The following is a 19724-nucleotide window of genomic DNA, read 5'->3' on the forward strand; positions in this document are numbered from 1 at the left end:
TACCCCCCTCCCGGGAGCTCCTTCCTCCCTGTGTCACCTCGCGTTTGGGCGGAACCAGCAATAAGTGAGATTATTTTTGCCCTCCTCCCCTTATTTTTTTTTTTTTTAATGGGTAGTACTGATTATTTTTGCAGGTTTTATGGTTCACTGTTGAAAGAGACGTTGGTAACTGCTTAGGGTTACTGTAGTCATGTCAGGATCAGCCCCAGAGGAGCCTCAGACACAAAGCATCCCTCAAAGCACAGCTAGTGTTCCTGATCCTGCTCCGGTTGCTGGCGGACCTGGAGGCTCAAGTGACGTTTCCTTTGGTGAGCAAAATCTTAGCTTCACCACCACGGACGTCAGCCTGGTGGAGATGATGGAAATTGAGTATACCCAGCTGCAGCACATACTCCACTCACATGCGGAGGCACAAGCTAGTGAAGGTGAAGCGGAAGCTAGGCTCAGTTCTTTCTCCTCGCCTGGTAATTCTGCAGACCCCCCTCTGCACCAGACCTCACTCGGCACCAGTCAGGAGGGGTGTTCATCAAACAGCTCTGGGAACCAGGCGGTTTTCCCAGTTATCTGTCAGTCAGGATTACCTTCTGACAGCAATTTGCTAAGTGCAAACCCACATTTGGGCTATGCTGACTTCCAGGAGCTCAGGATGATGTTACTTAGCGAGTCTAACCTTCCTTTGAACCAAACAGATAAAACGCCCAACAGTAGCTCCGTAGACGTCCCCGGACACAGTTTAGTAAAAGTTAAACGCGGTGAAAATTTTGTTGGGGCGAATAAAGGAAACATTCTTGTTGGAAATTCGGCACTGGCACCAGAGCCTAGATCTAAATCTGCAGTCAGAGTTCGGTTGGAAGACAGATTCAACAGCATCCAGACAGAAAACCCCAGATGTCAAGAACCCCAAGAATCTGCAGTAACTCTTAACAAGTGTGTTGCAATTAATTTCAGTTTATGTCGTTAAATTGTGTATCAAAATATACTTCAAAACTGATTTTATACCACGAAACCTAAGAACAGCACTTGTTTTTTAATGCATGAGAATGATGGGCTGGGCTTTTCTAAATGGTGCCAGTCAAAGGTGGCTGCAACTCCACTGACCTCAGGTTAGGCCCCTCTGTGTGTTGCATAAATGGTACAGAATGTAGCTCCAAAATTAATTTACAACTTTATTCTTGACAACAACATGTAATGTAAATAAAGGTGAGAGAAGAACATTACCTAGTTTTAATATGCAACTTGTGAAAAGCAAAGTAGATTTTTTTGAGCAGAATAAAATATTAAAAGCAGTCGATTAATGTTATAATGTGGAAGCCTGACTATGGGGAAAACTTTGAGCAAAAAAATACTGTTTTACAGTCTGGCCCTGTAACGATTAGTGTGCTGATCAAACATTTTACCGAGTCACAAAGCAGAATTGTTACTGCGCAGAATAAAATACATCCCTGAAGTAGGCAATACGGCAATAACAATGATTTCTGTTTACTGTAAAGGGAAGTGGTTTCTTGGTGGTAGTTACTAGCAGTATGTGTAGCTGTAAATTTTTCTGCACTCGTTTTCAGGTAGTCAGTCTGGTATGTTCTCTGTGTTGTTGTTTTTTTTGTTGTTTGTTTGTTTGTTTTTTTTTTAAGTTTAGTAACATTGATTCGACAGCCGTCAGAACTGATAAGTGTTCCTCTTCATCAGCAAGAAAACAAGTGTGCTGCATTAGGGAAAAATAAGACTGCACCTGCCGCGCCTTCTTTACAGTTCACATACCCGTTATTTACCATGAACGCTTGTTCTACTGCTGGAAGTGCCAATCCTTCGCAAGCACAGGTAGGTAACGTCCTCACCGCTGGTTCTACTCTGCTAATTTCAAATGCTAATGATGTTAACCTCTTGGGTGTAATGTAATTCTAAAGGTTTGCCTTAAAAGTGTGACTTGGTTTGAATAGGGATGAGCAGAATGATCTGTAATACAGTTTATTTATTCTTACGTTAAGCTTTAAGAGCATCAAAAGTAATTTGCCACACATACTAATTGTGTGGCAGTTATGTCATTTGTAGTAGCATGCATCCAGGTAATGATCAATAGGCCATTAGATTTCTTACTGGAAGGACTTCTTTTCTTATCAGTGTATCATCTGCTTCATCTAGGCAAGACAAGGAGGGGACCCTTAGTACCATTTTCTGTGGTTCCTTTTTTTTTTCTAATTAATTTTGATGAAAATGATTATTTTTTTTCCCTCAACTCACAGTAATCTCTGAAGCAAGAGCGATAGCACAGCACTCAGAAGTGTCAGAGGTATCCCCCCAAAAATTCAGCAGTCTTAAAATCCTACGGTTGTGGTGTGCAGAAGTAATTGGGATCTGTTCTGATACAACACGTTGGATCATGGGGCTAAAACTAAAAGAGTTAACATGACAATATCAAAATAGTCTCTTTTTTTATGTATATAGTTCTCTAAGTACTGCCTTTTTGGTTTTCACAGACCTCTGGGACGTCTTGCACTCTTTTGGAAGCTGCCAAACATCAAGACCTTGGGATACCCAAGACATTCTCTTTCTGCTATCAGGAAATTGAATCCACAAAACAGACAGTAGGTGCTATGAATAAGGCTTTGCCTGAGGAAGTTTGGATTAAAGTTGGAGGTAAACCATTTATCTTCTTTTAATTCTTGGCCTTCAAATCTATATTTTTTTCTGAATTTGTGTGGGTTTTAGTATGAATATGATTTTAGTGAATCATCTGAGGTGTGGGGCTTATGTCTGAGATGTGCTATAGGCAATACGGGACTGGGTTTCTCAAAAAAATTCAACACCTATGATTTTAGCTGGACTTTCAAAATTGTGTAGCACTTGTAGCTTGAAATGACAAAACCCAAGGTTGCAAAGTACCTTTGAAATTCTGGACCTAGAGTAAGCAACGGGTTTCTTTCTCCACTTTTTGACCCCAAAGTTGATACAGCAGATCCAGCCGGTATCAAACTGAAGAACATTTAAAGGACTGCCTCAAATGCTAATCAAGGGCAGGCGTGATCTCAAGGGGTTCTCTGAGAAAATAAAAGCTAGGTGGATTTTGAAACAGCAAGCAGTGCCTTAGAGTTTCTGAAGGACACATGTTGCTGTAAGAGTCAACCTAGGTTGGTAATAAAGCTTCAAAGATTATTCTGCACAAATGAAGCGACAAAAAAAAATTCCCATGATCTTAATTTTCAGTGATTAGTGGGAGGGTGATAAATAGGTTCTTCTCTTCCTCTTTGTTTTTCCAAGAAGACACCTTATGCAAGCAAGTGATAAACAGAAGAAGCCGAGCAAGCCCATCCGATACAAACGTAGATCGCAAACCTCTTAGTGAAATTCAAAATACTCGTGACGAGAGCCAGAGTACCGCATCTGCCCAGGGCCCTTGGCAGTCAGCACAGTCCAATTCAAGCGTGCAGGTGCAAAGCGGTATGCAGGACGGAATCGCTCAGCGAAGAGAAAGGCATAACCGCATGGAGAGAGACAGAAGGTGATTCCTGTGAGGGGTGGCAAGGCAAAGTTTTTGAAGCCTAAAATACTGATACTGTAGGTTCCTGTCATTATCCAGAGTAAAATGTAAATTTGACACATTTTGTTTTGCCTACAAGCAAAAGCAATGCGGGTGGTGAGGGTTTGGTGTTTCTTAGGGGATAAAATATGTATGTTTCGCTGTGGTCGTCTTTTTTTTACTCTATAAGCAAACAAAAAGATTTCAAAACGTTTAAGCAATTCTGCAAAGGTAAGGTCACTTGCCTGTAACATGACTAATAGACAAAGTTTGTAGCAAAGTCCCCAAAGTCCACGGCTTGTGGCGCATGTGAGTAGTCCTTTTTTTAAAACTTTTTTCCTTCCTTCTCACCCCTTGCCTGATAACCTTTTGTATTTGCCTGTAGGCGCAGAATCCGGATTTGTTGTGATGAGCTGAATCTTCTGGTTCCATTCTGTACTGTTGATACTGATAAGGCAACAACTTTACAATGGACAACTGCGTTTCTGAAGTACATTCAGGAAAGGCATGGTGATTCTCTGAAACAGGTTTTACATCTAATTTCATTTTTGTTCTTGATAAAAATATGAAATGTTTTAAAGCTCTCATAGCTAAAAGTATATGGAATGCTTCTTTGTGAAGGACCACTGTATCACTGAAACTTCCTTTTAAAAATGCTTTTTTTTAAATAGCTGTCCTCGCAACAGTTTCAGTTCAGTAGTGTGAAATCATAGGCTGTCCTGAGGGTTTTCAAATCAGATTTTAAAATGTTTTGGGGATTTTCTTTGGGGGGGGAGGTTCAGAGCATGATACTATCTATCTGGACAACAGCATAGAACTGAGGTCCTCTTCAATCACTCCTCCCTGCCGTCCCCTCCTTAATTTTCTCTGTTTTCTGCTTGGTTCATGGAGTTGCCATCTAGCTAGCTTTCAGGAACTGGTAGCGAGGTGATGGGACACACAGCTCCATGCCCACGCTACCTCAAAGCGGGTGAGAGTAGTAAAGGTTTATAAGCCCTGTAAGCAGCACCCACGTAACCAGGCCAGTAGTTGCAGCCCCAGAGTAGTTCTGGCTCTGCGAAGTATCGTAGGGGAGTGTGTACAGGAAAGGCTGCTTGTCAAGATACCAGTATGGCTCCTCACCGTAGGCGAGTAGGGGAGTGTGTACAGGAGAGGCTGCTTGTCAAGATACCAGTATGGCTCCTCAGCGCTTCTCATGAAGGTGTTCTTTTTCCAAGAGACTAGGGAAACATAAACCATACATCTCAAGTAAATACCTACATTAAACATAATTGTTATTTATTGTTTGTATTTTGATTTTTTTAGGAATTTGAGACTGTGTTCTGTGGTAAAACAGGCAGGAGACTAAAAATAGCAAGATCAGACTCATTTGTAACGTGTCCAGTGCAGGAAAACACGCATGGCTATGGAGACCAAGTAGTCTGAACTGACCGCCTTGAATCGTATGACAAGTGTGGCTAACTAACGTGGCCCAAACTCTATTTTATTTTCTCCATTTACATGCTGAATATGAATTGTAAAATATAACTTGTAAAAAATACATAAATAGAGCTTTAAAGAAAACATTCTTTATTCAAAAGGGAAATGACAGTTAACTATCAGCAATAGAAATTGCTCTGTTAAAGAAGCTTTGGGACCAGAAGCTAGAAGAAAATGTCACGACAGCTAAGTATTTTTTCCCCTTTAGTTATACAAAAAAGTGTTCTTTTTCTGTCTGTGGTTCTGTTCTGCTTTTTTTTGTTGTTGTTGTTGTGTTTGTTTTGGTTTGGTTTTTTTAAAGATGATCCAGTACAGTTAGGAATAGTTGTAGCACATCAATCTGTCCTGTTATTTTAATGACTAGATGCAAATGTGCTCTTCAAGTATAAAAAGAAATTAAAGTTACCATATTATAACGCCCATTTTTTCCATTAAAAATTTAAAGGCTGTATTGGTGAATTGAGTCAGTGCAGTTTCTGAGCTGTGCTGATATTACGAAGTTCACATTTGCCGTACATATTTTAACCTACTTGGCCCTGAAGGGTAAGGCATTGGTGTTAACTTTTTTTTTAAATGCAGTACTATTTTTAAAGTCTTATCACACAACTGTCCAACAGTTTCTTGTGTTGTTACTTTAGTCTGAGAGGCGTATTATAAACAGTAGATTATTTAAATGCAGAAACTATTTTCATATTTAAAGATTAATACGATTCCTTTGTTCGTAAGCTTTAACATATAGGGCATGAGCTGAGTGTGGTTTTATTAGTTTTTTAAAATAGATGATGCTAGCAGGTTTTAAAGTACAAAAAGGTCTCCCAAAATAAATACTGTTTAAAATCACGGATATGGACAATTTTGCAGTAATTTATTTCCAAACAATCCTAGTAAAACCACTTCTGGAAAATGGAGATCAGCTGAGTTCATTTGATGTATATAATGACACTTACAACATCACAGAGAAAAGGTTAAAAAAAATCTCCTTTTATTTTTACAACAGTTCATACAGGTGTTTTTGGCATCCTTTCTCCTTTGCGGTCTCATTCACAATTACTGTGCAAATAGCTTAAGTAGAGGTCATGAAAATGCTGTTACTCCATTTCCTTTACTATCATATGGAAATATACAAAAATTCTCCCCTGTAAATTAAAATATATACATTATACCTTTTGCAGAATTTGATCGCGAGAGGATTACTCTTTACGAGTCTTGGCAAGTATTTGAGGTGCAATCTGAAAATTGGTAACTGACAGCGTACACGTAAGCTACTGTCTTTATTAGGCCAGAATCTTTGGATATTAAAATATGGGATATTTAAATGCCTAATTTCCACTGCTGTAAATAGCAGTTAGGTGCCTGAATGCCTTAACAACGGGTATCGTACGCGGGGTCGGCACTAACTGCAGTCAGTGGGAGCAGCACCAAGGGATTCGATGGACAAGGCTCAAAGGTTTATACAGAAAAGTCATGGTCTTTAGTACGTGGTTGGGGGGGTGATGGTAAAAAGGAACCATGCTTCCTCTTGCAGGTCTCTCGAACAAAGGGAGAAAGGGGAAGGTGAGGTTGCTTAGCAGTAAAAGTTCTGGAAATATATAATTGGGGAGAGGAGAGCATCTTTTAATTAAAGTTTTCATCTGATGCTTTCTTTGTCATAGAACTGTGTCAAAGTCTCCACTTAATACAACAGAAGGAACATCTGTCCAGTTATCACTAGGAGGATTCTGTCTGTTTTCTTACAATGCACTGGTTATTTAAATACTCAGTCACTTCTCCATTTCTTGTACTGTTGTTTTATGATTTTTTGGAAGTTGATGCTCCAACAGCTCCCATGCAGGCCGACGTGTCGCATATTCCTGGAGTTCCCTGAGCCCCAATAGCACCAGGAGTACCAGGATCCCCTGGCAGACCGGGTTCACCCTGAGCACCATCACGACCATTTTTAGTAATTCCAGGCACACCAGGTGGTCCTAAACAAGGAGGGGAAAAAGATACATGAATTATTTCCTTCCCCCTGTTTTTTTTTTTTTATATATGTGTGTGTACATAGATGTGTGTTACTTTAGAGTTCTTAAAATACGTTGAGTGTCTGTAGATCAGATGTGTTATGGCCTGTTGAGTACAAGGTGTTGAATAAATTCAGCCTGAATCTGGAGTATGAGCACTGGATTTTTTGGATTTCCTGGAATTGCCTGGGTGTGGCTGCATGTGTCCCTTTTGACTTTTGCCGACCACTGTAGAACTGGGTTCCACCTCGGTGCTGCCTCAGTGAGCGTATGACTCCACGAATAAGATAAGGAGTCATTTGTCACCAGAATTATTTTACGTCATCCCTGAACAGTTTGCTCAAGGGATGTCCTGGACGAGTGAGCTCACAGCTTACGTACTGCAACAACAGGAGCGCTGCCAGCTGTCCCTCCTTCCCGGCCACCCGCTCGCTCCTTAGTGGGAGGCGGTGGCCTTCGATTCCTTGCACCTCCTTAAGCTACTCGTGATCGACATTCTGAGGAAGGGAAGGCGAGCAGAGAGAACGATGACACAGAACATCTCCCTGACGTTACAGACCAGGAGTTTCCTTTATATCCGTGTCTAATTTCAAAAACTTGCTCACTATGAAATACGTATTTTGTTTATTGGCAAAACCAGTTTCTGCTTTGGGTGGACTCAAGCTTTTTTTTTTTTTTTTTTTTAATTTCTTTTTCCATCAGATGCCAAACATAACCACTGCTCTCTGTCACAGCAAGCTACTGAAACCTTCTTAGAGACTGTAAAATACGATGCTGTCTCCCGAGGGACAGCTGGATCGGCTGGTCTATAAACCTGCACTCCTGTCTTAATTGTGATAATGCCCAAATCTTTTTATTCATCCAAGTGACAAATTGCATCTGCTGTTCATCTCCTTATGTTTCACGAGTAGGACAAATGCTCTCCATATCCAATATTGAGATATATATAAATATATCCAATATCCAACATAGCCTTTCTTTACCCGCTTTGGAAAAGAAAACATTTCTGGATTGATACAGTTACTTTATGGAAGAATCTAAGACAACTGTTATCAATATTCTGGTTTTATGAAGTTCCATGGATGCAGAGCCTGCAACTTAATCACCCTGCTGATGTAATCACAATTAAAAGCTGCTTTAACAAGCGAGCAAAATAAAGAACATTCTTCCAAGTTTCTAATAGATATTTATTAATCTACATAAATTAATCTTTGACTCCTTTGAGAAAGGATTCATGACTTCAGGAACGGGGATTGTAACCAGTGCAGAGCAGTGGCACCGCTGTCTCTCCAAGTCCTCACACTGGGAGGTTTTATTTGCTTCTGGTAAAATTAAATATTGTCCCTGATTTCTCCTGTTTGATCCAGAACCAACTGCATTTTGGAGCACTACAGCTGGTAGCCCGGGCTGGAGCTTTCCCCACGGGCGTTCTTTAAGCAGAGTATCTTTAAGAGAGAGCTTTTTAAGCAGAGATCTTTAAGAGTATCAGACAGCCACGTACGGCAGCAGGCTTGGTCCTCTTGCCTTAATCTGGAGCCAGAGCCTCGCGGTTGTTACGGCAAATGGACTGCTACACTGCTTGTTAATTAACTAGTTAGTTACTGCGTCTGAAGTACCGCTGAAAACAACCACCTCCTGACACCGGCGCCCACGTGGGAGTAAGTTAGGAAGGGTTCTGAGTCTCCAATCTATAAAAGCTCCTGCCCTTTCACAGCCATTAGTGGAAGAAACCGAGAACAAAGGAAGAGCCGCAGCCCCGGCTCAAAACCAGGCTGGAAAATATTTCGGACTTGAGAGGAGTGGTGTGAAGAGGGGATGTGCTAATTAAGTTCTACTGTTCAAATTGTCCGTACCTGCTGTACCCACAGGAACACAGCCCTACCGTAATGATTACAGGGACAGAGAGATAATAATACACTGCCACAACACGCAGAGCCGTGCCTCTTAATTGAATCATTCGCACAGCCTTACCTTGAAGTCCTTGGTCGCCGTCAGGCCCGTCAATGCCTTGACCAACAGGTCCTTTATCTCCCTTTTCCCCAGTGTCACCTTTAAGCATAAACAGACAGTTTCAAGAGTGAGTTGTGTACGGCAGCTGGAACCAGGGACAGGAAGGGGAAAAACCAGGAGGAACTCAAAATCCTCAGGACACTGCCCAGATCTCTGCATCCCTAAGGATGCAAAACTGCCCTCCAGCACGCCTTCGGCTGCCCAAGGCCTGATCTTTCCCCCTCCGCTGCTGAAATGAGTACCAGTTTGCCATTGTAGGGCCAGCTGTGACAGGACAAGGGGTAATGGTTTTAAACTAAACCAGGGTAGGTTTAGACTAGATATAAGGAAGAAATTCTTTACAGTGAGAGTGGTGAAACACTGGAACAGGTTGCCCGGAGAGGGGGTGGAGGCCCCATCCCTGGGAACATTCCAGGCCAGGTTGGACGGGGCTGTGAGCAACCTGATGTGGTTAAAGGTGTCCCTGCTCCTGCAGGGGGGTTGGGCTGGGTGACCTCTAGGGGTCCCTTCCAACCCAAAACATTCTATGATTCTGTGATTTTTCAACATGAGCACTTGTATTTTTATATAATGTTCAACTCCCTAACCCTCACTGGAACCCCACTCTTTCGATAAGAAGACCACCCCTGCTCCTGCGGGGGGGTTGGACTGGGTGACCTCTAGGGGTCCCTTCCAACCCAAAACATTCTATGATTCTGTGATTTATTTCAGTGGGCATAAAAGACAAGCCGGTTGGTTTAGTCTTACCTCTGGGACCAGGATCACCAAGTTCTCCCGTTGGCCCTCTGTATCCAGGGGGACCACGAGGACCTGGATGCCCAATGCTTCCCGTGGCTCCAGGAGGACCGGGGGGACCAGCTGGGCCAGGACGACCCGTCATTCCAGGAGACAAGGGCTTTCTCAGATTAGCAGCTAACTGTGCAATTTGATCTGAAAAGGACAATTAAAACCAACACATTTTCACTCGCTGCTTGGCCGTTGGTCGTCTGCCACCCAGCGCAATTGAGGGAGCAGCTGAAAACGGAGCGCCTGGCTTTGGAGCGGAGCCACGTGCTCAGGCAGAGCCTGCCCCCCGCCACCCCTGCGCGCTTGCTGCTGCTGGCAGCAGGCAACCAAACATTGCCTCTGTCCTCTCAGCTCACCTACGCCTTTCTATTTTTTTAAGTCCCCACTGAGGGAGATTTTGGTCCGAAATCTGCAGGTTTTTAAGCCACTGGTATTTCCTAAACCGCTTTAAAAGCTGTCGAGTATTCTAGAAAGTTATACTTAAATAATTAAAACAAGTTTTCTGAAATGAGCTTTCAGAGTTTAACTTCATCCCAAATGGCGAACACAACCTCTAAATGCAAGAGTGGTGACTCCAGAGGAAGAACGACACTTTGGGAGCTCCGGGAGCGTGCGTGGAGGGGGGCGGAGGTTCCGAATGACACAGCTCAGGGCAGACACCCTCGCCACCAGCACGCGTGTCCGTGTGTCGAAGCTGCTTTCAGCACACTTTGGGTGCTGCCATGATGAATCATTTAAAACCGCTAATTTCAGAAAAAATGAAGGACATCCCAGACAACAAGGTGTGACCTCCTGAATAATTCCCTTACATTAAAGGTCAACATGTTTTTTCTTATTAAGACAGAAAAATTACAAATCTCAGGAGCCATCTTACGTCCAGGATGTACTCATCTACGGCTAAAGCCGGTAATTAAAGTCAGTTTTCTCTCAGTAATACTCACCATTTATCATTTCCCCACAGAGTTCTCTTATATGTTGCTCACTGGCCTCTTTGCCCTGCGATTAAGAGAAGAATCTGTCCTTACACAGACCACGTTATCGATCCCCATCCCTGCAGACGCTTCAGGGCGTGAAACTCATTCCCAGTAGCTTAGTAAGAAGCACAGGATCCCGCATGAAGAGGAATGGGGGTTTTCCCCCCCCCCCCACCTTCAAAAGATGACGGCTTCAGTTCAGAAGCTCTGTCATGTTAATAGCAGCGATTAATTTTCATGTTAGGCCAGATATTTAATGTGGGGCTTACTTGGCCTTTCCTGAATGATGAAACATGAACTCTGGACCAAGACAGAGGTCTAGCATTTCCAACAGTGAATAGGAGTTGTACTTCTAAATGACCAATGTCTAACTCATCTCTGTAAGCAGCACAGTGACTTACAGCCCATCCCAATGGATGCAGATAATCTGTCCGTGTCTCATTGCAGGAGATTAATTCTCCAAGGCATGCATTCTGGGGGACTTTAATGCTGAAGCTTGCAAACTGTTCATCTTTTTGCACTGGTAAACTCTTGTTAGCTTGCATGCACAGTTACCTACTTTTGCCTGCTCAAATGCAGGGCCTTATTTTTTGAATATGCATCCAAAATCCACGATCCACTTATTCACTTCAGAGACTCCTTGCCTGCCCCCCAGAAGCAGATGATACTTACAGGAGGGCCGGGTTTTCCTGTGACACCGGGAACGCCTTGCTCCCCCTGATGGCCCATGGGCCCTGGATGCCCTGGGATCCCTGGTACTCCAGCTGTCCCATTAGGTCCTTGGACACCTTTTGGACCAAGTTCTCCTCTTTTTCCTGGCTGCAATGAAGAAGAAAAAAAAAACCCAAACACTTAAAACAGAAGACATAAGTCCATTCTTTTCTCATGGGGATTAGTTAAGTCTTTCTTTGGGTTCCCCTAACTGATCTGGCTCACTGTGTACATTTCCTACAGCGTATGGGTGGTTTTACATACCTAGGTCATGATAGTAAGAGTCCGTGCTGCAGCGAAATGATGAAACCCATGTGAATGCTTAGAATGCCACAGAAAATTGTCATTGTCCTACATTTTACAGCATGGCCGTGACAAAAACATATTTCTAGGAATCAATGCCAGAACATAGTTTAGGGAGATACATCATCGGAAGATGTGATAAGCGTGTTTACTCCCAAACCTTTTGGGCCCTGAGCCTGCGATGTCTGACACATACCTCTCCTTTTTGGCCGGGGGGACCAAAGGGACCCTGTTAGAAAGAAAAGGGAAATAAGAAAGAATGATCCATTCAGAACACGCGCATCTAAAGACAAATCTCCCAAGCTCCGGGAAGCCACGATGATATGAGCGCGGCACCTCCTGATGCTGGAGGCCAGATCCAGCCCTGGCACAACAGGGAGAGAACTCTGGCACCAAGACTCATCCTGGCTACCAATGCTGACCACAGGTCCAGCCAACCTGGCTACGTCTTGAGATGGACAGAATTCCCCAGGGGCAGAGCAATGTCAACCGCTCCGAGGAGCCAAATGGCAAACGAGCGCCGATACGCCACAGTTCTGCAGTGGCCATGCTGGCTGTCCAGCGCTTCCCAAGGAGAGCTGATGCACACCATGAATACGGTGGCAGGAAGGCTTGGGTTGCCTTCTCCTTTTGGCAGCCAGCAGGGTTGGAGCTCTTGGGCGGTTAATTCTGACTGACCATATTGGTTCTTGATTCACGGTTCTCTAGAACCATCTGTTGTTACTTTGAGGAGTCAATCCTACTGAATTTAAGGACACCTACCAGTTCTCCTTTGTCACCTGGGAGGCCATCTGCTCCAGCAATACCCTGAAAGTGAGATACCAGAATTAACACCGCACCTATTGATGCACAAAGATCATTGATGGTAAGACTCACCGTGAGGCTTGGATAACCTCAGCTCTTAGGGCAGATGGGGGCACTTAGCAGCTCCAGCAGGAGGAAGTTCTCTCTTCCCAAAGCTGAACTCTACAGTAGATGCTCCCCTGCTGACAACGGCACTCGTGGTGCAAGGCAGCTTGCACCAGCACCAGGTGCCCTTTGCAACAAGCTGGTACTTGGATGAAAGGCTGAATTTGTACCGACGAGAGCCCTGACAGGGTGGCCATGAAGGACATCCACAGGCTGGCACTGGCATTTCTCTTACAGGGCATCTAAACCTCAGGTTCCCCTGAGCTCTGGGTCTCACAGAAAGCACGTGTTTGCAATGAGAGCTAAATGTCCCGTCTCCAGTGTAGCTGTGTCCTTTAGGCATCCTCCATGGAAAAAGTCATCTGCAGAACAGCTCCATCCCGCCCTTACCCAGAAGTGATCCCTCAACTTGGTGGGGACCATCCCTCTCCACTCTGGGGTCCCTGATGTAAGGGTGGCTAAAGCTCTGGGGACGTTATTTTCACTAGCTGTGACAATTTGCTGATCGCCTCCGTGTGCCATTCAGGCATCGCTGGGGGGGACAGGAATCGCTGCAACCCGCTGCCAGCGGCCGCACGGGCAGGGCTTCCCGCCCCGAACGCTCTGCAGCAGAGCTGGCTTATTAAACGGCAATTAGAGCAGATAATGAACATCGTTATGGTGACTACATGGCTTTAGAGACGTTATTCAAGAGAAATGCAGGTTAGGTTGGTCTTTCCCTTGACAACAAAACAGGGACCACACAGACACTGAGACCGGTAAACAAAGCAAAGCAACGCTTGCTGGAAAAGCGCTAGTTTTTGTCAAAGAGGGGTTTGGTGATGCCTGCTGCAGATTATTTTCGTTTGAAAGAAGGAAAAGCAGGCTGTGCTGTCAAAGGCTGCGCCTAAGGTACGGTTAAAACGCCTTTGCTGACTACAGCATGAAAGTTATCCCAGGAGTTACCCCAGCTTCACTTACCTGGTTACCTTTGGGGCCAGGAACACCAGCAGGACCCTGGGAGTAAGTAAAAGAAAGAAGGCAAGTGAGCTCAAACTGTTATTTTGCTGCCAATTCCTGGTGCGGTCAGACAGTCTCTCAGGCAGCAAGGGGTTGGGAATTAAGTCTCCAGCTGCCAGGTAGGAGGGACCAAACCTCATTCATACGTCTCGGGAACAAGAAGAGATTTTAAGCATCCCTGCTAGCTTGGTAGCATTCTCCACAGTCACCGGTTTGTGCTGTAGGAGTTCCTCAGGCCTCTTGCCTACAGCCCGGAGCGGCTGCCGGACCACGCCGGACCCCCCAGCTCAGGGCTGGTGGTCTTCTGCCCACCAAGCCTCACCCAAACAGACCAGAGGGACTTTCTTGACATGGTTGGGCAATGCACTGCTCCCCACCCACCCGACATGAGTTATCTACGCTGGCCTTTTTCATACCACCTTCCTCAATCTCCTACATAAAACTAAAATGAATCCTGTGCTTTTCATCCTACTCTTTAAAACCCGTCTCACTAAAGTCATCTTTCACATCCATCCCAGGGGCAGGAACTCTGTTTTGCTTCTGCCCCCCTGCTTTTCCTTATTGTCATCTCGCTATCGTGACTGAAACAGCAATTTTACAAATTCACAAGTTAAAGGACGAGGTCCAGGCTGAGTCTGGTGGGCGACTGATCTCTGCCTTTCACACCTGAAGATGTGAGGAGGAGACTGAATTTACTCATGGCATAAAAATGGACAAGAACATTTTTGTACCGCCAGGGCAAAAAGTCAGGATGGTTTTTCAAGGCTTCATTGGACTCAGTTTTCCCGGGGATTTAGAGTCAGGTGCTCCTGACTTTGAGATTTGCAGAACAAGACGGCCACGGGAATAAAATACATTTAGATGATGAACTGATGATCACCCTAGGGATAATACAGGCAACTTGAAAAATCTTTTACCTGGCATTCATAGAGAGGACAGGAGACATTTTCAGCCTGATCTGTGACTTCGGGGCCATATAGCAGAGCCAGCATGGAATTCAGGAGAAGCCCAGATTTTTTTTCCCCCCTACTGTAAAATCTACATGGGAAATCCGAGCGTTTTACCCTTCAAACAGGATTTCTACAGCACATTCATCAATCTGGCATCTGCAGACTGATCTTTTTTTAATAACTAGATCCAGAGATGGCTCAGCAGAACAGAATCTTAGAAGAGCACAAACACATGTAATAAGGGCATGGCGCTTTTGTTCAAGTCAAGCACTGAATACGTTAAAATACGGGAGGGGGATTTCTATTAAAGAAAAAATAATTCTCGGCAAACCAGACCATGGAATGTGGAAACGCAAGAACGGCCACAGCTATTTCTAAGTCCCGTTTTATGTTTGCCCATGGCAAAGATGATATATTCTTTGCTGAACACCGGCATCTAGATTTATACCTCCAGCTTCACAGAGTCCCAAAGCTCCATGAAAGTTTACGGCAATAAAACACAGCTTAGTCACCAAAGACTGTGTCCTGCCAGGACCAGTCCCCTCAAGAAAAGCTTAGCCCAAAAGATTTTGATTCAAACCTGTGTAATTCACAGCAACAGTAATTCCTAGCAGCAGGAACAAGTGACAGGACTTCAGGGCCACCAGCCTTCCTCACGGTTGTGCCACTCTATCAGCTAAACACAACATTTTTTGCCAAGCCTCTAGCGATGCCAGCGTGGAGCCGAGGGAGATGTTGCCCTAGATGGCTGCCGGCATTCAGCACCCCAGGGATTTGATCTTCACAAAAATACTTTGGAAAAATATTTACCTATTCCTACCACAGTCAGTAATAACAGCCAAATCCTTCCTCTCCCCAACATCCCGCTCTGACAAGATGGTTTATTTATCGTCTCAATGCTATTTTATATCTTACGGTCAAACGCATTAAACCTCTTGCATTTTTCATGCAAGAAAATACACTTACTGACACGCTGCTTTATCTTCCTGGCCACAGCCAGTCCAGGGACTGGGACAAAGTCTATCAGTACCTGTGTTAACTCAGGCTTGCAGGAATAGGGTTGGTTTTTTTTCTTTTAAAGAAAACAAAACAAAAAAAAGCCACAATTGATTTCAGGAGAGCGCGACGGGTTCGCTGCAGCTGGGATGATGGAATTGTATTGATCCCGTATTTGCAGTTCTCCGCTTTATACGTGCCAGGACCAGCAGGCTGGGGTGTCCGTGAAGCCAACCCAGGGCAGCGCCTGCTCTGCTCTTTGTGTCCCCCCAGCCCCCGGCAGCAAAGGCTGTTCGAGCTACAAAGACACGGTCTGAGGTTTTACGGTCTTCCCAGCCCAAGTCTTGCACCCAGTAATTAAGGGTGGAAATTTGCAGCACGTGGGAGGGCACTGGGCGCACGTGGCTGCCACCGGTACTGGTGGGACTGGGCGGGCAGATGGAACTTACTCCACGTACCGGTTGCGTACGTGGAGGTGGAAAGTCTCCAGCGTTACCCAGACCTGCACGGGCACACTTTCCCGGGGAAAGCCCTTAACGAGCCGGGGCGTTAAGAAACAACGGACAAATGCATCTTAGAGTAACTATGCTCAACTTCAGAGCCAGAAATAAAACCTAGAATTTTGTTTGCTTGGGTTTTTTTTGCTTTAGGTATAAAATTTCCCCCCGCCTCTGCTGGCAGCAGCCCTCTGGATACCAGGCTGCTCTGTGCAGGGGCCTCTTCCCCTCTGAACGTACATTTTTTCACCGCGGAGAAGCCCAGAATGCAGCCAGGACCCCGCAGCTCCACAATAACCCTCCTGTTTCACGCTTCCAGGCACTCAGGCCCTCCAAGAGGCTTTTTTAAACCTGCCTGGAGCCGGCACAGAAGGGCCATTGTGAAACCCCCGCGGTGCCGCTGCGATGGCTTACACAGAAACTTCACCTTAAAGCCGGAGTTGAGGGGTGCGGGCGAACACACAGCTCCTGTTCTCCTGCAAGCCCCGAACAAATGTCATTCGCTTTACCCCGCTGGCTTCTTTTAAATGAGAATGAATTCATTTAAATAAAAAGCTGCATTTATTCTGAGCTGCGGGGCCCAGGTGTGTTGCCATTCAGAAAGAAAACCACTGAGCAAACTGTAATTTAAAAAAATCCAGAAACCCTAACCCCGCACCTGAATAACAGCAGTGTGTGAACCGGCTCTGCTGGGCTCGTGGGGAGCAAGGCTTTGGTGACTTCAGCATACGGAGCAGGGAAAGAAACCCAAGCAATTGTCTGTTCTGGCCAGGATAGGTTCCCAGAGTCCCTTTTGGGCATCCATCCTACCTAAAAATAGTGTGAGTTTCTGAACTGAGGCAGAAATGAGGCCGGAAACAGGAGGGGGGGATGGGGGGGGTCCTGCTCCCTGCTGCAGGGGCCACCTTGGGCAGGCGGCGGTCGCCAAGGATGGACTGGAACCCCCACGTCCCCACCTTCTGCCGTCGCGCGTTTGCTGGGGTGGCATCAGCTACGCTGCGTTTGGGGGCCCTGTTATGCTCTGATTTCACATCTCCCAAGCAGGAATTAGTTGCAGACCAATATTTGTCTCCTTACCCTGTCACCTAACTCTCCACGAATTCCAGTTGGGCCAGGAAGGCCAGGCTCCCCACTGGCACCTTTGGGACCCTGTTAGGAAAACCAAAAAGAAAAAGATGTGGCTTAGAGAGTCAAGAAGCCCTGCGTACCTTCACAGCCCCAGGGTTCGCCAGCCTCCATGACGTATTCCAAAAAGCCATTTGTCTTAGGTCGCCTCTCTTTTTTCCCCCAGGCCCTAGGGATCACGTGCTGACTGCTGGTACCACTCGCGCTGGTCGGCACAGCCCCTTCCAACTTCTGCCCCGCCACGTTTCACTCCGAAGGTCAGCCACGCTGCCCAAAGGGCTCCAGCCTTTGGCTGGCCCAGGTCGTTCGATAATAAAATCACATTTGTGACTCCCAACCGAGTGGTGGTCCCAGAAGGTAGCACCCACGCTGGTTTTCAGCCCATTTCACTGGGGAGTGGTTGTGAACGCTCCCTTGGAGAGGGGAGCAAGAAATAGGAGCCTCCCCAGCGCAGCAGAAGGGAAAAGGAGTTCACTGAAGACATACAGGCTGGGGGCGTCTAGGGCAAGGAGAAATGAGGGTGTCTTTGCGTAGGTCAAACTCAAACCCTTCTTTTGCAAGCAAATACCAACTAGAAATCGTTAATAAAGGTGTCAAACTGGTTTCTGGCAAGTGGAAAGACGTTTCTTCCTATCGCTTGTTGTCATCGCGCGCTTGTCTTGCCGGAGGTTTGCAGGAAAGTGGCCTGCCAAAACGCGATGCGTTAAATCACCCTTGTCGGCATACCGACCTGGAAACCTCTGACACCGGGGGCTCCCGTCGGGCCTTGAAGACCAAGTGGGCCCTGAAAAGAGAAAGAGAAGATAAGGTAAGGAGAAAATTCAGGGCCAGGTGAGTCGCTTGTGTGGGGGAATGGGAGCGTGCAGTTCCGTATGTACATGGTGCCCGCTGCTGCTCAACCCAACGAGCCTCTGTGACGTGGTGCTCGGTGCTTACTGAGCTTTATTAATGTTATTACTAACAGAAATGCTTATTTGTATATATTCATGCTTAATGACATATCGTACTCATAAGCAGTAAAGATCAGTGACAGCAAAAGTTGGAAGCGTGACGAAGCGTACATAGTACACATTAAAGGGGATCTCCCATCCCAATATTACGCTTTTAATTGATCCAGTTCTGCAAGAAACTACCGCAAAACACGTGCTGCATGCGCTTGGAGATGAAAAATGGCAACTGCATCCACTTGCTTGGACACACTTTGTAGCAGCAATATAGAAAAATGCAGTCTCTTATGCTGCTAGTGCAGGTGCTTTTAAGAGCCTGCCTCACTGGACAGAACACGAACGTTGCCATTAGGAGTCTCTATTGCTTTCTACTGAGAAAAATCACACATACGATAAAGATCTTCGGGAGAAAAAAAAAAAACCAACTAAGCAATTTAGGCACCGAAATCCCATTTTGTAAAGTGTTTTCTTGAAATGGATGCCGGAGGCAAACTTCTGTCACAGGGTGGGACTTCAGCTTTCTCCCCTTTCTCAGCCCTCGCTGCTGGCGTTAAGGGACACAAATCAACAACCGCGACGCGGCCGCCGCAGGCAGAGGCTCCGTCAGCACCGGCGGCCCAGGGTACCCAAGAAACCAGCTGCCCGCTGGACTGAAGTGCAGCCGTGCCCTGTGTTAAATTGGCATCCCTATTTTTTCCCTAATTGTTAGCCCAACAAATTCTCCCTGATATCCAAATATCCACTGTCTCTCCTAATTTTTCCTGGTCACCATGAAGAGGAAATCCTCATGGAAAAGCCGTGGGAAAGTCACATTTAATTGCACCAGAAATAACTCTGGTGCCTTTAAAAGCGGTGGGACCTGACAGCACCCAGCAGCCTCCAAACGGGAGGAAACCCCTGGTCTGCTCTGGGAAATAAAGTCAAATTGTTCTGAGCCGAGCAGCCTCAACACTAGATGAACCCTGCAACTCTCTCAGAATAGCCCAGGCTTAACTACATTGCATATAAATTCGGACTCTAATAACACAAATCAGAAATCCAGGTTAGAAATAAACATCTGCTCTTGCATCCAGGCGCCTGCACCAATGCAATTAGCTCTCCCGCATTTGATTTTGGGCGATAAGAACGAGACACCTTTTGTGGGCCCAGCTATTCTGGTGAAAAATTGCAGACATAAAAGCAAACATTATTTATTTAGTTTAGTACTAAGGCTGATTTCCCTCTCCTTGGAAATTTAAAGAGCAGCTGCTCACAAACAATAAATCATCACACGGTTCAATTTCTTCCAAGTGGCACATACCAGAAATCATGTTAAACTTGCTGTAGGTTTCTGGATTTCAAAATGAGATTAAAAGGGGAAATAAAAAGCAAAGCAAAAAGGCCCAACAAAACCACTGGAAGGTCAGGTCCAACCGCAATGGCAGCACTAGTTGGGGTGTGACACATTAAAAAGTATCCTCACATTTTTAGTAGTGTGAGCAAAATCAGGTTTTTCACCCTGATTCCATTTTTTTTCTCTGCCGCTCA

The 19724-nt window shown here is 45.4% G+C and overlaps 2 protein-coding genes across 2 annotated transcripts in view; one reads left to right on the forward strand and one right to left on the reverse strand.

Annotated features, from left to right (window-relative positions):
• The first annotated feature begins 155 nt into the window (after window positions 1–155).
• Window positions 156–5160, forward strand: TCFL5 (transcription factor like 5). The gene is made up of 6 exons (XM_035899288.1): window positions 156–927; window positions 1629–1815; window positions 2472–2631; window positions 3253–3493; window positions 3897–4038; window positions 4817–5160. Exons 1-6 carry the CDS (start codon window positions 191–193, stop codon window positions 4934–4936), a joined length of 1587 nt encoding a protein of 528 aa, XP_035755181.1. The 5' UTR covers window positions 156–190; the 3' UTR covers window positions 4937–5160.
• Window positions 5161–5896: 736 nt separating this feature from the next.
• COL9A3 (collagen type IX alpha 3 chain) overlaps window positions 5897–19724 on the reverse strand; it is a 42180-nt gene continuing 28352 nt past the window's right edge. Inside the window, exons 23-32 of the mRNA XM_035899254.1 lie at window positions 17981–18081; window positions 17203–17274; window positions 13644–13679; window positions 12537–12581; window positions 11971–12003; window positions 11433–11579; window positions 10728–10782; window positions 9748–9930; window positions 8962–9039; window positions 5897–6954 (exon numbers count right to left, since the gene is read on the reverse strand). Coding sequence (XP_035755147.1) covers window positions 6779–6954; window positions 8962–9039; window positions 9748–9930; window positions 10728–10782; window positions 11433–11579; window positions 11971–12003; window positions 12537–12581; window positions 13644–13679; window positions 17203–17274; window positions 17981–18081 — 926 coding nt within the window. The 3' untranslated portion in view covers window positions 5897–6778. The remainder of the gene's footprint in view (window positions 6955–8961; window positions 9040–9747; window positions 9931–10727; window positions 10783–11432; window positions 11580–11970; window positions 12004–12536; window positions 12582–13643; window positions 13680–17202; window positions 17275–17980; window positions 18082–19724) is intronic.

The sequence above is a fragment of the Egretta garzetta genome, unplaced genomic scaffold (genome assembly GCF_000687185.1).
Source record: "Egretta garzetta isolate BGI_Z169 unplaced genomic scaffold, ASM68718v1 scaffold158, whole genome shotgun sequence".
Lineage (NCBI taxonomy): Eukaryota > Metazoa > Chordata > Aves > Pelecaniformes > Ardeidae > Egretta > Egretta garzetta.

Excerpts from the sequence above, each read along its gene's own strand:
- TCFL5 (XM_035899288.1), top strand. The coding sequence starts at position 191 with ATGTCAGGATCAGCCCCAGAGGAGCCTCAGACACAAAGCATCCCTCAA. Across the intron at positions 2,632-3,252 it reads AGTTTGGATTAAAGTTGGAG|AAGACACCTTATGCAAGCAA; the intron begins GTAAACCATTTA and ends TGTTTTTCCAAG. Across the intron at positions 4,039-4,816 it reads ATGGTGATTCTCTGAAACAG|GAATTTGAGACTGTGTTCTG; the intron begins GTTTTACATCTA and ends TGATTTTTTTAG.